This window comes from Trichosurus vulpecula, chromosome 1 (assembly GCF_011100635.1).
Source record: "Trichosurus vulpecula isolate mTriVul1 chromosome 1, mTriVul1.pri, whole genome shotgun sequence".
Taxonomy (NCBI): Eukaryota; Metazoa; Chordata; class Mammalia; order Diprotodontia; family Phalangeridae; genus Trichosurus; species Trichosurus vulpecula.
In genome coordinates, this window is record NC_050573.1 from 38,857,895 (window position 1) to 38,871,802 (window position 13,908).

Genomic DNA, 13,908 nt, shown 5'->3' on the forward strand with positions numbered 1-13,908 from the left:
GCTCTGGGAGGACAGGAATGGTTTGTTGGTTTGGGCCTCTGGGCCTCCAGCACCCAACACAAAGCAATCACTTAATGAAGGCGCCATCTTACAGATGAAAAAGCTGAGGCACAGTGATGCGATGTGAAAAGCTGTGTGTGTTCAAAGAATCTACAGATCTAGAGAAGGAAGAAAGCTTAAGAGCCCACTGTGTCTGTCCTCCTCCTTTTACAGATGAAGAAATTGAGGCAAACAATGATGCGCCAAGGGAGTGTCTGAGGCCAAATCTGAACTCGGGTCTTTTCTGACTGCAGGCCTAGCAATCTAACACTGCCCCACGGAGGTTTAAATCCATGGTCCTGTTCAGTGCCGGGACCGTGAAGGACGCCGGAGCAACACGACACAATTCTACCCTCAAGGAGCTTCCATTCCCGCAGACTCTCCCTGGAGACGGGGCCAGGCTCGGGAGAAGCCGGGCATCTCTGATCTGAATGGGCCCCCAAGGACACTGCGCCCGGCCTGGGTCTGGCCAAGGGGCTCTCTCCCCAAGGCAGGCCATTCCACCTGGGGCAGGTCTGCTTAGTGGGTGCCGAGTCTGCCCTCATTTCAGTGAAGCCCGAGTCTGTCTGTGGGCGTGAGCCCTCATCCCTCCAGGTCCTGCCTCCCGGGACCCGGCAGAAGAGCCCTGAGCCCTCCTGTTGGACAGCTGAAGATGGCGAGGATGGCCCCACTCCCAGTGTAAGAAGGCTGTGTAGGCCCCAGAAGGGATGCAGGAAGCCTGGCGCAGAGGCCCACCCCCCCAGGACCAGGCGTACTTACTGGTCGGGTTATACTGGAAGGTGGGGGGTTCCAGCTGCGGGGAGCTCTTGATCACTTCTCGAGAAGGCACCGGGAAAGGCAGGGCCGGGGGCCAGCATGGAGCAGGCTCTCCGCTCAGCTTCTGGCCCTCTGAGAAGGAGGGAAAATACACTGGCTTTTCTACAGGAAGAAACAAAATGGTCCCGTCAGGCCCTCCTGTCTCTGGGGCTCCCCAGCATCAGCCCACAGCCCCCGCCCTCAGGAAACCACAGCCGTCCAGGTCCTCCCCGAGCCTGAGAGAAGTGTCATCCTCCTCTGTATCACAACCCTGCCCACCCCAGCTCCAGCATCTCCAAGCCCCCCCCCAATCACTGTCGGTGCCTCGGAAGTGGGCACCCCCCAATTGCCATCAGTGCCTCAGAAGTGGGCAACCCTCCAATTGTTGTCAGTGCCTTGGAAGCGGCCCCTTTGCCTTGAATGGGCAGGGGCGGGGTCTGAGCCACCTTTCACGGCCCAGCTAAAGTCCCACTGCCTGTAAGGAGCCTTCCCTGACTCCCAGCCTGGCCCCCGCTGACCCTGCTCTCTCCTGTGACCTGGGCCCTGCATTGAACACAGCTGGTACCATCTCAGTCACTGCTGACCTTTTTATTCTGGGCTGTCTGCAAAGCCTCCCCACAGACATTTGTGCTAAGGGGCATCTGTACAGAGCTTTAACCATCTGCTCCACACAGACTATCTTATCTGAGCCTTACAATCCTGGGAGGTGAGAACCTCTTATGGAGGAGGAGCCTGAGGACCATCATGGCCCTCAGAGGCAGAATGTGAACTTCCTGACTCAGTCCGTCACTCTCTACACATCAGATCACAGATTGAGAGCCAGAAAGGGCTGAACAGCCAGCTGGAGCCCAGCCCCCAACCACAAGCACCCTAGGAGGCAGGTTACTATTACATGGTTACTATTAGCCTCATTTTATAGACAGGAAAACTGAGGTTCAGAGAGGTAAGGAGAGCTGAAGGCCATGAGCTCCAAGGACAGGAAGAGACTTGGCCAAGCCTACACAGGCACTAAGTGGTGGAGGTAGGATCTGAACCCAGGGCTCCCTGGACTCCACGTCGAGAGCCCTGGGCCAAGCCCCCACACCACCCAGCCCCAGCTGGAGCGAGGGAGGTGTGTCTGCCCAAAGACTGATGCACAGAGGGACAGGACAGGGAGTGATGCCCACCCAATGCACCATGTTGCTGTGAGGTCACACACATCTCAAGTGTCTCCCACAGGGAAGGGTCATCATGGCCCAATGTATAGGAACATGCACAAGGGAGGGAGGGAGGATGGAGGAAGGAAAGATGGAGGAAGGAAGAGAGGGAGGAAGGAAGGAAGAGGAGGAGAGAAGAAGGGAGAGAGGGAGGAAGGAAAGAAGAGGGGGAGAGAGGAAGGAAAGAAGGGAGGAAGGGAGGGAGGAAGGGAGGGAAAGAGGAAGAAAGGAGAGAGGGAGGGAAGGAAGAAGGAAGAGAGGGAGGGAGGGAGGGAGGGAGGAAGTGAGGGAGGATGATTTGTTGAGGATTCCAGAGGGACAAAGATTCCTGCCCCCATATGGGTTGTACTAGATGGACATGGGGATCCCTTGCAACGCCACATTCTGTGCCTGTGAACCCCTCCCAGGAGGAGCTTGACATCTGGGTCTAGATAAAGGCAGGATGTGGAATCAATCAGCCCATGAGCTAACCTCAGTTAGGCACACACTAGTAGCCAGACATGGTGCTAGATACCGGGGCACCCCATCCTCAAGGCCTTCTACATCAGCAGTGGGGAGGACGCATGTCCACACACAGGTCTACAAGGTAATCTGGTGTGGCTGAGAGATCAGGAAAGGGCCTGTGAAGAAGGGGCCTTACTTAAGGCTGAAGGACACTAGGGATTCTGGGGTGGGGTAACCAGGCATGGGGGATGGTGGGAGATGAGAGATGCAGAGGGTGAGGAAGAGAAGGCACTAGGATGGGAAGGGGGCAATGGAAACCTGGGCAGCAAAGCTTTCCAAGGGATCTGCTTCTCCCTCCCAAGCGTGAGCCTGTGTCAGCCTCAGGCTGATGTCTGAAAACCAAGCTGGGGCACATGGAAATTTGATGCAAAGAAGCCTGGCTTTCATTGTGGGTAATAAACCCACAGAGCTCATTATCCCCCCGGAGGGTCCCAGCAGGAAACAGGACTAACTCAGAAGGGTTTAGACTGATTCATGAATGACAAGCGCCATCAGAGCCTGCCCAGAGAAGCGAGGACCAACGTAAATCTTGAGGGCTGACGTCAGGGAGGACAACTAAGCCCCCTCACAACATGTCCCTTAGGACAGCTGCTGGCAACCGTCGGGATGTCAGAGCTGGAATGGCCCCGGGAGAGCACCGAGGTCAACAGCTTCACTTTAATGATGAGGAAACAGGTTCACAAGGGACTTCCCCAAGGTTAGGCGGGCAGGAAAAGGCAAACCTGGGATTTGAACTCAGGCCTTCAGATTCAGATTCCCCCAGAATTTCAAGGCTGGAAGGATCTCAGCAGGCATCGAGGCCAGCCTATGATAGAAACGAGGATCCTCATGCCATTTTGGACAAGGGGGCTTTCAGTGTGCAGAGACGGGGAGCTGCCCTTCCACCGTGGGGCAGCTCTCATCGTTGGGAGCTTCCCCTCCATGTCCAGCCTCCACCGGCCTCTTGCAGTCTCCCCCCACTGCTCCTGGCTATGTCCTCTGGGGCTAATCCATCGGCCCTTGACCTCTCTCTCCTCCAGGCCACACATTCCCAATGCCTTCAGCGGGGTCCTCAGCTGCCACAGCTCAAGGCTTTCTCCACCCTGGCTGCCAACAGTGCACCCGTTAAAGGTATTAACCCAGAGAGTAACCAGACTCCAGGTGTGAGTGCCACTTAAGGTGGCTGTATTTGCCCCCACTAGTCTTCTGTCTTATCATCTTTGTACCCTAGCACCCTGCACCATATTAGCACCTACCACCGGGCCAGGCCCAAACTCTGGTATACAGCAGGTGCTTAATACAAGTAGCCAATGGAGGAAACCCAATGTCAGAGCCAAAGACAGCTTTGGAAATCATCTAGCCCAAGACATTGTATAGGCCAGAAAATGATGGACACCTAGAGAGGTCAAGGGCCTTGGCCACCCCCCAGAATGCTCCATGAAGACAGAGGCTTTGGTACAGCCTTCTTTGTCTCTCCAGTGCTCAGCAAAGTGCCTGATATGCAGGAAGAGTTTAATAAATGCTTGCTGACTCGTTTTGTAATGACAAATGACAAACAGAATCAAAGTTTTCCTTCCTTCTCTCTTCCCTCTCCCCTCTTTCCTTTCTCTCCTTCTCTCCCTTTCTTTCTCTCTCTCCTTCCTTCTCTTCTTCCTGCCCTCCCTCTCTTTCCTCCAACCCCAGTTCTGCCCACAAGTCCCACACCCTCACCCATACATGAGGGAGGCGGACTAGATGACTGCCAGGGTCCCTTAGAGCCTGGAACACAGCCACAGATTTAAAGCTACAAGGGACCCTTTGAGGGCACGGCACGAGTCTGGTCCAACCTCCTCCTTTACAGATGAGATCATGGAGGTAAAGCAACTTGTGGTCACCATCAGCCAGTGGCAGAGCAGGGGTCTGACCACAAATCCACCAGTCTCAGGCACAGGCTGCGTCACCAAATGACTTCATCTCTGAGTACCTTAGTTCCCCCATCTGTGGAATGGGAATGTGAGCGCTCATACTCATTATCTTCCAGCCTTGTAGTGAGGAAAGAGCTCAGTAAATTACTGAGAACGACCCCCACTCAAGTTTTGCTGCCACCGGTCCCACTCTGGTCGGGCCGGGCTGAGCCAAAGGCCTCTTTGCCACACGCCGACCCTCCCCAGCGCAGAGCTGAGGAACAGACTGGCTGAGATAAAAGTCCTGCCTCTCTAGGACGCAAAGTCCTTCTTAAGCACACCTCAGGCAGTCCATCCAAGGGGCTGGGTTAGCGGCCACAGGCCGCAGGGCAGCCCAGACACTACCAAGATTCCCCTGGGACAGAGGGAACAACTGCTCTCCGGACACCCTGAATGCACGGACCGCCCTGTGCTGAAGCGAGCTCGCTGCCCCAACGTGGGGGGACGGCCGCCAGCCCCAGAGTGATACTGACGGCCAATGTGGGGATCGTTTGTCTGACTCTGCATGTGGGTTGGTAGGCTTCTCTTTTTCTTTTCAGTGGTGGGGAGAGGTGACAAGGAGAGAAAATAGAACTTTGTTAATTGGGGGGAAAATGTTTCTTTAAAAACAGAACCAGATGAACTGTCCCACCTGTAGGTGCCTGTCCCCTCACTCCTAATTCCACAGCTCCCACAGGGGTGCTCCCTCCTGAGAACTCATCCTCTCCTTTCACAAATAGGGAGACTGACACCCAGAGAGGGCGTGCCTGGATTTGGCTCCTGCATACACGTTCCTTCGCTGGCCAGCAGCCCTGAGAACATGACCAGAGACCAGTTTTCCTACCTGGATAACCCATCCCTGCTGCCCAGGCAGCCACTGCGTTCTAGAGATCAGTGGTTATCAACCTTTGTGAGCAAAAGAGGCCCTCTTTTAATATATAAAAAATTGTGCAGACCCCCTATGATGGGCAGCATAGTGTGTCTGCATACTTTTTTCAAAACACCCAAGTTCAAGGATCTCTGGTATAGACCTATGGCCTAGGCTAACCTCTCTGAAAAGTGCTTTGTCCCTAGGTCTCGCCTTGCCTCAGGTGCGGGCCTTGGCCCTCTAACAAAGCTCCAAGAAGAGCCTCGAAGGACAGGACACAGCTTCAGAGAGGGCTAGGGCTTTAGGGGCCGTCTGGCACAGCCAGGAAGAAACCAGGGCCCAGAGGTGAGACCTGGATGAGGCCTCAGAAGTCTCCAGTCCAAGCCCTCACTTCACACATGAAGACGAAACTGAGGCCACAAGAGACAAAGAAAGCTGCCCAGGATCACACGGACAGCAAGCAGCAGAGTGAGATTCAAACCCAAGTCCAAGGATCACAGGCCTCGAGCGAGGGGCATTAATGGTCAAGTCTGACCCCTCTCCTTTACTGGGCGAGAAGACTGAGGCCAAGAGTCGGAAGGAGAGGTAAGCAGCAGAGGCCAGGTATAAATCAAGGTTCCTGACCCCAAATCTAACATTCTATCTACTTAACCACAGGATTTAGTGAGAGCTATCCCCTTAAACAGATGGGAGAACTGAAGGCACAGCCAGATACCTGGAGGGGGAGAAAGTCAATGGCTGGACTAACCCCAGGGCTGCTGGCTCCCCATCCCCCACATCACGCTGCCTCACCCACTGTCTGAGACCCACCCGCCGCCCCAGGCAGAGCCTGGATCCCCTCCAGAGCTCCTGGAGGGCACGGGCTGTCTCATGGGCCTTTGCACGTCCAGTGCTACACGTGCCAGTGTATCTGGCACACTTAAGAGGTTTACAGACTGACTGACTGATTCAACAAATTAAGTGGGGCAGCAGATTGGGGAGGGGGGGATAATTTGCTAAAAGAAGGCAGCGGTCTGTTCCTGGGAGGGGTCACTCCCTCAACATCTGCCTCGGGATAAGTATTACCGCTAGTCTGTGGGTGCGCTGTGGTAGTGGTTGGGGCAGTGCTATCCAGTGGACCCGTCTCTAGGGGAAGCGCTCCCACCTCCCCCCACAAGGTAGCTGTGGACCACGGCAACAATGATCCCTTATTCTCCACTTGCTGGCAGGACAGAAGGCCGCAGAAAGGCCACTGGACCAGCAGATCTTTGGAAGCGAGTAAGCCTGAGATGGGAAGCTGCCCTGGGAGAGAGGCTGCAGTTGGCAGGGGGCAACATCTCCCTGAGAGGCTCCGGGGAAGACGCCCCTTCAATTCCAGATCCTCAGAGCCAAGGCAGGCAGGTGAGATCAGAGAGCAGGTATGGGCAACACCTGCTTGTCCCAGCCCCCCCAGCAAACAGTCTTGTTCTTTGTCTTTGGGCCAGCATCCGGACGGACAAACCCTTTCCCAGGGCTACATCTTGAATACTGCCATCATCCTCAGCCAGCCAAAGGCCAGCAGCAGACTGAAGAAAATGTGCAGTGTGGCCATAAGGGACAGGTCTGGTCAGAGGAGTGGACGGATGATGGGGAGCTGGCTGTAGAAGCTGCCTCCTGAGGCCATCCCAGTAACAAGAGCTCAGGGCCCCGAGGCAGCAGCACAGACCCTGGATGCACCTTCACACTAACACTCCATTGCTCTGGGAGAAGCAGCTAGTCAATCCAGTCTGGCTTCAGATGTGGCAGGACACAGCAGGCGATGGCATGTTCCCAGGACCCGGTGGTCCATCCAGGGGTGTCTGCTGCTCCCTCTTCCACCTACGCGATGGGGGCAGCCCAGGGATCAGCTTTGTCTGGGCTGCTTGGGCGGTAGTATGGACTGTAGGCAGCAAACCCAATGACCTCTGTAGGGAATCTATCCAGGAGAGGACGGGCCCTCTCTGCTGAGCTGGGGAGCATGGAGGTTCACAGAGATTTCCCCAGAAGCGATAGGGGAGAGGAAAGTTCACTGGCCTGATTTCCTGGAGTCCACGATAAGCGGCGTCAGACTCTCTGGATTGAAGGCTGCGGTCACATGTGACAATAAAACCTGCCCTAGCCAATTTTACAGTCTCTGGAGGTAAGCTGAGAATCATACCACCTGTCATGAACCTGGGCTGGTGACGCCAAGGGGCAGTGAACTCCCCAATCTCTGCCTGGAACAAGGTCGTTGATCGAGCACTGACCTTCCTCGGGCTCTGAGAACTACCACAGGCTCAGTCCAGTGCTGCCGGTCCGTTCAGTCCTTTCAGTCGTGCCTGACTCTCCGTGACCCCGTCTGGGATTTCCTTGGCAGAGACACTACAACGGTTTGCCATTTCCTTCAACAGCTCATTTTACAGATGAGGAAACTGAGGCAAAGTGGGTGAAGTGACTTGCCCAGAGTCACACAGCTAGTGAGTGTCTGAGGCCACATTTGAACCCAGGTCCTTCCTGACTCCAGGGCTGGGGTTCTATCCACTGTGCCAGGTAGCTGCCCCAATCCTGCCTGGAAGCTCCTGAATCTTGAGAGGGCTTTCTCTGAGCCCCACAGTTGACCTGAACCTAAGGCCCAAGACGGGGCTTCCTTTTATTTTGCCCTCACCCCTGTCTCACTGACCAATCATTTATCAGGCAGACTCAATCAGGGGAGTCAACACATCCATACACAGGCATCTGCCAAATAAAGACAACCCCTAATGCCCTCGGGGCCACCTCCTGGCTGTCATCTTTCTCTGCTTTGCCCCCATTCCCACCAAAAAATTCCTCTGCATTGACCCTGTGTGTATTTTTCATTTGCTCATCTGTGAACATACTCCCCTCCCCCCAGGGGAGTATAGGCTCACTGAGGGCAGGGATTCTTTCTTTCTTTTATGGTCTTTTTGTCTCTAGCACATAGGAGAAGCCCAATAATTCTCTGCTGAACTGAATTTAGGAAAGGGGGCTAAGGAAAAAGAGAACACCAGCATATTCAGCACCTAGCACACAAGGAAAAAGGGCCTGGTCCGGCTCCCCCTTCCCTCTTCCTAGAACCAGGCGCTAATTGGGAAGATGTACAACTCAAGGCTTACCGTCCTTCTCTGCCACGGCAGGGCTCCTGCTCTGGCCCCGGGGGCTGCTGCTTGGCTGGGGCACTTCACCGTCTGGCTGGAGAAGATGCTGAGACGACGGAGGGGCCGGCTTTCCCGGGGCTGCTTCCTCCCGGGGAGGGTCGTGGACTTTGGTGACCTGCTGGGAGACAGTGGAGGCATGGTGAGCTTCCTTGCTGTGGCCGGATGCTCCAGGCAGCTATAGGCAGAGTGAGATCACCCCCTTTTTAGAGACGGTGGGCCTCAAATTTTCGTAGCATTTCCCCAACATTTCACCTTCTCCTTACTGGTCCGTTGAGGCATACTTACTGAGTGCCATCTTGCAAAAGCTACAGAGGAGCAAATATTAACCCAGCATGAAGAAAGGCTTTCTGACAATTAGGACTCTCCTAACATTGCACCAGCTGCATTGTATCAAAAAGTGAGTTCCCTGTCACTGGTGGTATTTAAGCAGAGACAGGATGATAACTTGTCAGGAGCGCTGGAAGGGATTTCTGGAGAGAATGGATAGGCTATACATTTCTTAAGGGCAGGGGCTACTTCATTTTTACCTCTGTAGCCCCCATGTCAAGCAGAGTACCTGGCACTTAACAGCTTCTTAATAAATGCTTGTTAAGTAATGGGCTCCTGCCCAAGTACAAATCACAACTCACTGATTTCTGAAGTGCTTTCCAAATTGGATTCTGTGTAGTGGTTAGAGCTGAATAAATCTGGAGCCACTGCCCTGCCTGCCCTGACCCAGAGGGACCCAATCACCAGCACCCAGAGCCAGTGTGGGGGTCAGATGACCAACCAATCCGTCATCATTAAGAACCTACTCTGTGCCTTGGGAATACAAAGAAAGACAAAAACAGTCCCTGCCCTTAGGAGTTTACATTCTCATGGGGGAGATGCACACAGCAGGCACTCAATAAATATTATCTGATTGATAATGGGGTGTCAGGGTCCCTCGAAGCTGACCCGTCACACACTACCTGCCATTCCAGTCTGCCTTCCCCTCCCAGACTTGGATGCAGTGGAGTGGGCTCCACCCACAAGGTGCCGGTGACCCCAATGGCAATGCCAGCCCTCAACTGAGGGGTGGCCTTACAGGCTGGTGTTATCTTCCCCTTCATTCATGTTTCTTTACATACTGATTGGTGTACCTCTCCCCCAGTAGAATGTAAACACCTGATCCTCCTTCAGAGAAGGGCCACCGAGGGGCTCGGCAATGGGACCCCAGTGGGCAGGAGTGGCAGGCTGAAGGAGACGCTATCTGGAGATGAGGAGGGGCCTCACCACGGAGGATCTTGGAGGCACATTAGGCCAGAGTGACCCATGCTTTCTCTCCTCCCCTCCTCCAGCCAGCCCAGTTCATCAGCCACCTCCAAAGATCTGTTCTCTGGCCTCATTTCCATGGGGACTTCTCCAGGAAACGCAGGGATGAAGCCCAGAAGCCAAGTCTCACTGTAGGCCTTTATTTCTCCACCCACCCCCACGCTGTGCGGGCCATGCTCAGAGGGAGCATTTCAGCCTTATTTATTTTCTTAAAGACCAGGAAACGAGGCCCAGGAAAGGAACGGGAGGCTCTCTGCTTGCTCAGCAGGAAAGCAGATGCGGCCTCACAGATGCCCCAAAAACCAGGGGCTTCCTGAAGGCTCACAGATACTTACGATGGGTGGGATGGCAGCCGCTCTCTGCTTCAGTTGTTTGAGGTCCAGGGGTTTCTGAGGCGAAGGGTTGGCCCTGGCATCGGAGGCAGTGTTTAAGAGGCTGGGCCGAGGGGACAGGAGCCTGTGGGGAGAGAGAGTTACCAGGACTGAGCCACACTCCATAGCCCACATGGCAGCTGCAGGGGGTTCAGGCGAACACTCTCAGGTGCAATGGACCAGAGCAGTCCTCTCATCACACACGGGAGGCTGAGTGATGGACCAGAAAGTCTGCTGACCTGGGGAACCCAGAGGGACCAGGTGGGGCCCAATCCCAGCTCTGACAGCTTTCTGACAGGCTGGGGAAATCACGACCTCTCGGGGGTTCAGTAACCTTATCTCTAATACCTGAAATCCCCACACCTCACAGGCTGCTGATCAGAAAAGCCTTTCACACTGCAGGGTCCAGAAGGGTTGATATTACAGGCAGGTAACACAATGACTCGGAGCCATAATCATAGAAGCAAAGATTTTAGGGCTGACAAGACCCTCAGGTCAAGTCTGGCTGCTTGAGAGATCTAGGACCACACTCTATGGCTTTGGACAGGTCCTTTAATCTCTCCAAGCCTCAGTTTTCTCATCTGTAAAATGCTGCACTCATAAGGCTGTTGTGAGGATTAGGTAAGATAATATATGTTAAACCTTATAATTCTATAGACCTCTTAGCTATTCCCTCTCCTCCAGCATCAGACTGACTCTTCCCACCTACACCCACCCTGCCCCTCCAGGCCTATCACACATGACACCCATGCCCATACTCAGCCAAACTGGCCTTTCTGCTCCTTACACCTGATCCTCCATTTCCCATCCTGGGGCCTCTTTTATACTGGCCCTCAACCCGATCTGTCCTCACCTCCGCCTCCCAGAGTACTTGTCTTCCCTAAAGACTCAGCTCTGGCAGCATCTGCCAAATGAAGCCTTTCCTGTGTCTTCTCTCCTCCACTGCTACTGTCTATCTATCTATCTGTCTGTCTATCCATCTATTACCATCCATCCATCAATCTTTCCTATCTCCCATTATCCATCCATCTCCTGCCATCTATCCATCTATCTATCCATCTATCTTTCCTTCTTTATATCTCTTACCATCAATCTGTCCCTCTTTCCTTCCATATCCCATCATCCATTTGTCTCCCACCATCTATCCATCCATCTGTCTTTCCTTCTATCTATTTATCTATCTCCCACCATCTTTTCTTCTTTTTATCTATCTCCCACCATCCATCCATCTATCCTTCCTTCTATCTATCCATCCATCCATCCATCCACCCACACCCCCATATGTTTATGCTGTTAGCATTTCTCTAGGCACCTTTCTTTCTCATTAGAGTGTAAAGCCCTCAAGACTTGTCCTGTTTTGTTTTTCTGATTTCTGTCCCCTTAGTGCCTTATCCACAGTGGCCACTTAATGGACACTGGCTAACTGGTTGATTGATGATATAATCAATCATCGCTACATCACAGAAGAAATGAAGGACAAGAGAGGGGACATAATTTTCTCAAGAGGGCATCACACACCCCACACCCTCTAACCCCAAGGTTAGCTAGTCAAGGGTCTAGCTGAAACTACCAATGAGAACAAGGCCAAGTGAGACAGGATCCAGGGCGACGGGGCCACGCGCTCTCTTGGAGATTCTGAACCACACTGAGCTGCTGCCTCAGTCCCTGGGACCCTCCTTCCGGGGTGGTGGGGGGTGGCAGGCTTTGCTTTGTGGGAGGACCAATGAGAAGCCAAGCTCCTCCATGCCAACTGGGCTGGGAAGCGAGCAGGACGACGACACCGGATGGCCAGCCAGGGAGAAGGAGCCAGATTTGGGCCAGGAGGCACACGATGGGATTACGGAGTAATCACTCTTAATCCACTTCTGCCTGCTGGGCGCCCAGTAAAGAGCATCTGAAAGTGAAAACACTGGCCTCCAGGTGGCTGACCCGGGCTCAGAGCCGAGATGGCCCTCGGAGGCCAGAGCCTCCATTTTCTCATCTGCAAAATGGGCCCAGTAATACCTGCAGGTGTCTTCTCCGTGGGGATGTCTTAAGGATCTAACCAACGATGATATTTATAAAGCATCTGGTGAGTTCTGACGGCCTACAGAAATGTCGGTGGTCACCAACATCGTCACCAGAGCTACTATTACCGCCAGCTACATTCACACAGCGCTCATTCTGCGCCAGGAGGGAGGGAGGTGCTATCATTATCATCCCACTTCACAGATGAGGAAACTGAGGCAGAGATTAAAGTGGTCACGCAGCTACTAAGTGTCTGTGGCAGGACTTGAACTTGGGTCTTCCCAGCACTCTAACCAATGCACCACTGTTACTTATCTGGAGGAAGACATGATTCCGCTTCCACCTCAGACAGTTAGAATGCCTAAGTTGGGCTGCGAGGGGCTGGTGGAGGGGATTCCCATCCCATGATCACTGATCCTTGATGGACAGATGTAACAAAGAATTATAGTCACCTGATTCGATTATTAAGGCAGGAAAGAGGGAAACTTTTGGAAAATCTCTTAACAAACTGGTTGGTCAGTTAGTCAACGAGCATTTATTGGGCACCAGCTATGTGCCAGGCACTGTGCTAAGGGAAAGGTCACAAGGAAGAGCAACAATATGGTGCCTGCTCTCAAGGAGGTCAACATGCAACTCCCTATGGAAAGCCAAAATGTAGACAGCATCAAATGGAGGCAATCTCAAAGCAAGGGCCTAGCCCTGAGGAAAGGCTTCTTGCAGAAGGATTTGATGAATGTCCTGAAGGAAGCCAGGACACGACGGTGAGGAGGGGGGCATTCCAGGCACAGGGCAAAGTCAGGGGATGGAGGAAGTGCTGGGAGGCTGGGGATGCTGGATCCCAGCGTGTGTGGAGGGGGGTAAAACAACCCAAGGGGGCTTTCTGGTGGGCACACAGCTGGCTCGACCCTTCCCCAACACTCCCTGAACATTTCACCCTCAAAGATGCCCAGGGCAGTCTTGGGGCACGGGGCCCAATGCCAGTGGTGTATCCTGCATTCAACCAACCAACCAGCAAATATCTAAGGAATGCCTGTTACTACATTCCTGGTATTTTATGGAGGCTCTTGGCCCAGATTGGATGAGGGGGGAGGGTAAGCATCTGCCACTGGAGCGGACCGTGGCCTTTGGGGGGAAGCAACAGTGCCCTCCAGCGAAGGGATCCCCATCATACCCCCAAATCCAAGTACGACTATCGACAGCCTCAGCCCATGACAACCAGCCATCGATGGGTCCCCATGGCTCCTCCGACCAGCCTGCTGATGCCCAGAGAAATCAGCCTTCCTTCCTCCCAGGCCAGCCCTCCAACCTCCAGAGAAAGCAGTCTCACATTATGGAGAGTATCAGAGTCTTTTGCGGGGCGGGGCAGGCATAGTTTAAGAAATTTGCCGCAGGTTTATCACAAAACATGCTTACAGTATACAAAGACTCTCAGAGTCACTTTAATGTCATAGGCAGGGCAATAAGGGACCTGCCAGGCACTAGGCTAAGCACCAGGGGTACAAAAAGGGGTGGCCAAGGGAGGGTAAGCACCTTGCCCACAGTCATCACCTGGCTGATGGCAGAGGATCACCCTGTCATTCTAGGCTGACGTTTGTTTGTCAGACAACAACAGGGAAATCCAGGGGAACATCAGATCCTTGGGGAAGGGCTAGCTCCCTGCTGTAACCCGGAGCTTGACCCAATGCCCAAGTTCAGAGAAGTGAATCAACAGGGACAGCTCAACAGACAGTGGTACACACACAGGGAAGATGACGCCACTGCCGCCAATGGCATCTATGAAAACTA

General features: G+C 53.7%; 1 protein-coding gene across 8 annotated transcripts in view; it reads right to left on the minus strand.

Annotated features, from left to right (window-relative positions):
- The window catches only part of NCOR2 (nuclear receptor corepressor 2), a 376,514-nt gene that overhangs the window by 45,928 nt on the left and 316,678 nt on the right, over positions 1-13,908 (minus strand). For 7 of the 8 annotated variants that reach the window (XM_036753385.1, XM_036753345.1, XM_036753353.1 and 4 more), the window contains exons 21-23: positions 10,081-10,201; positions 8,411-8,570; positions 799-957 (exon numbers count right to left, since the gene is read on the minus strand). In XM_036753385.1, coding sequence (XP_036609280.1) covers positions 799-957; positions 8,411-8,570; positions 10,081-10,201 — 440 coding nt within the window. The remainder of the gene's footprint in view (positions 1-798; positions 958-8,410; positions 8,571-10,080; positions 10,202-13,908) is intronic. The other variant, XM_036753339.1, reaches the window with a different exon arrangement.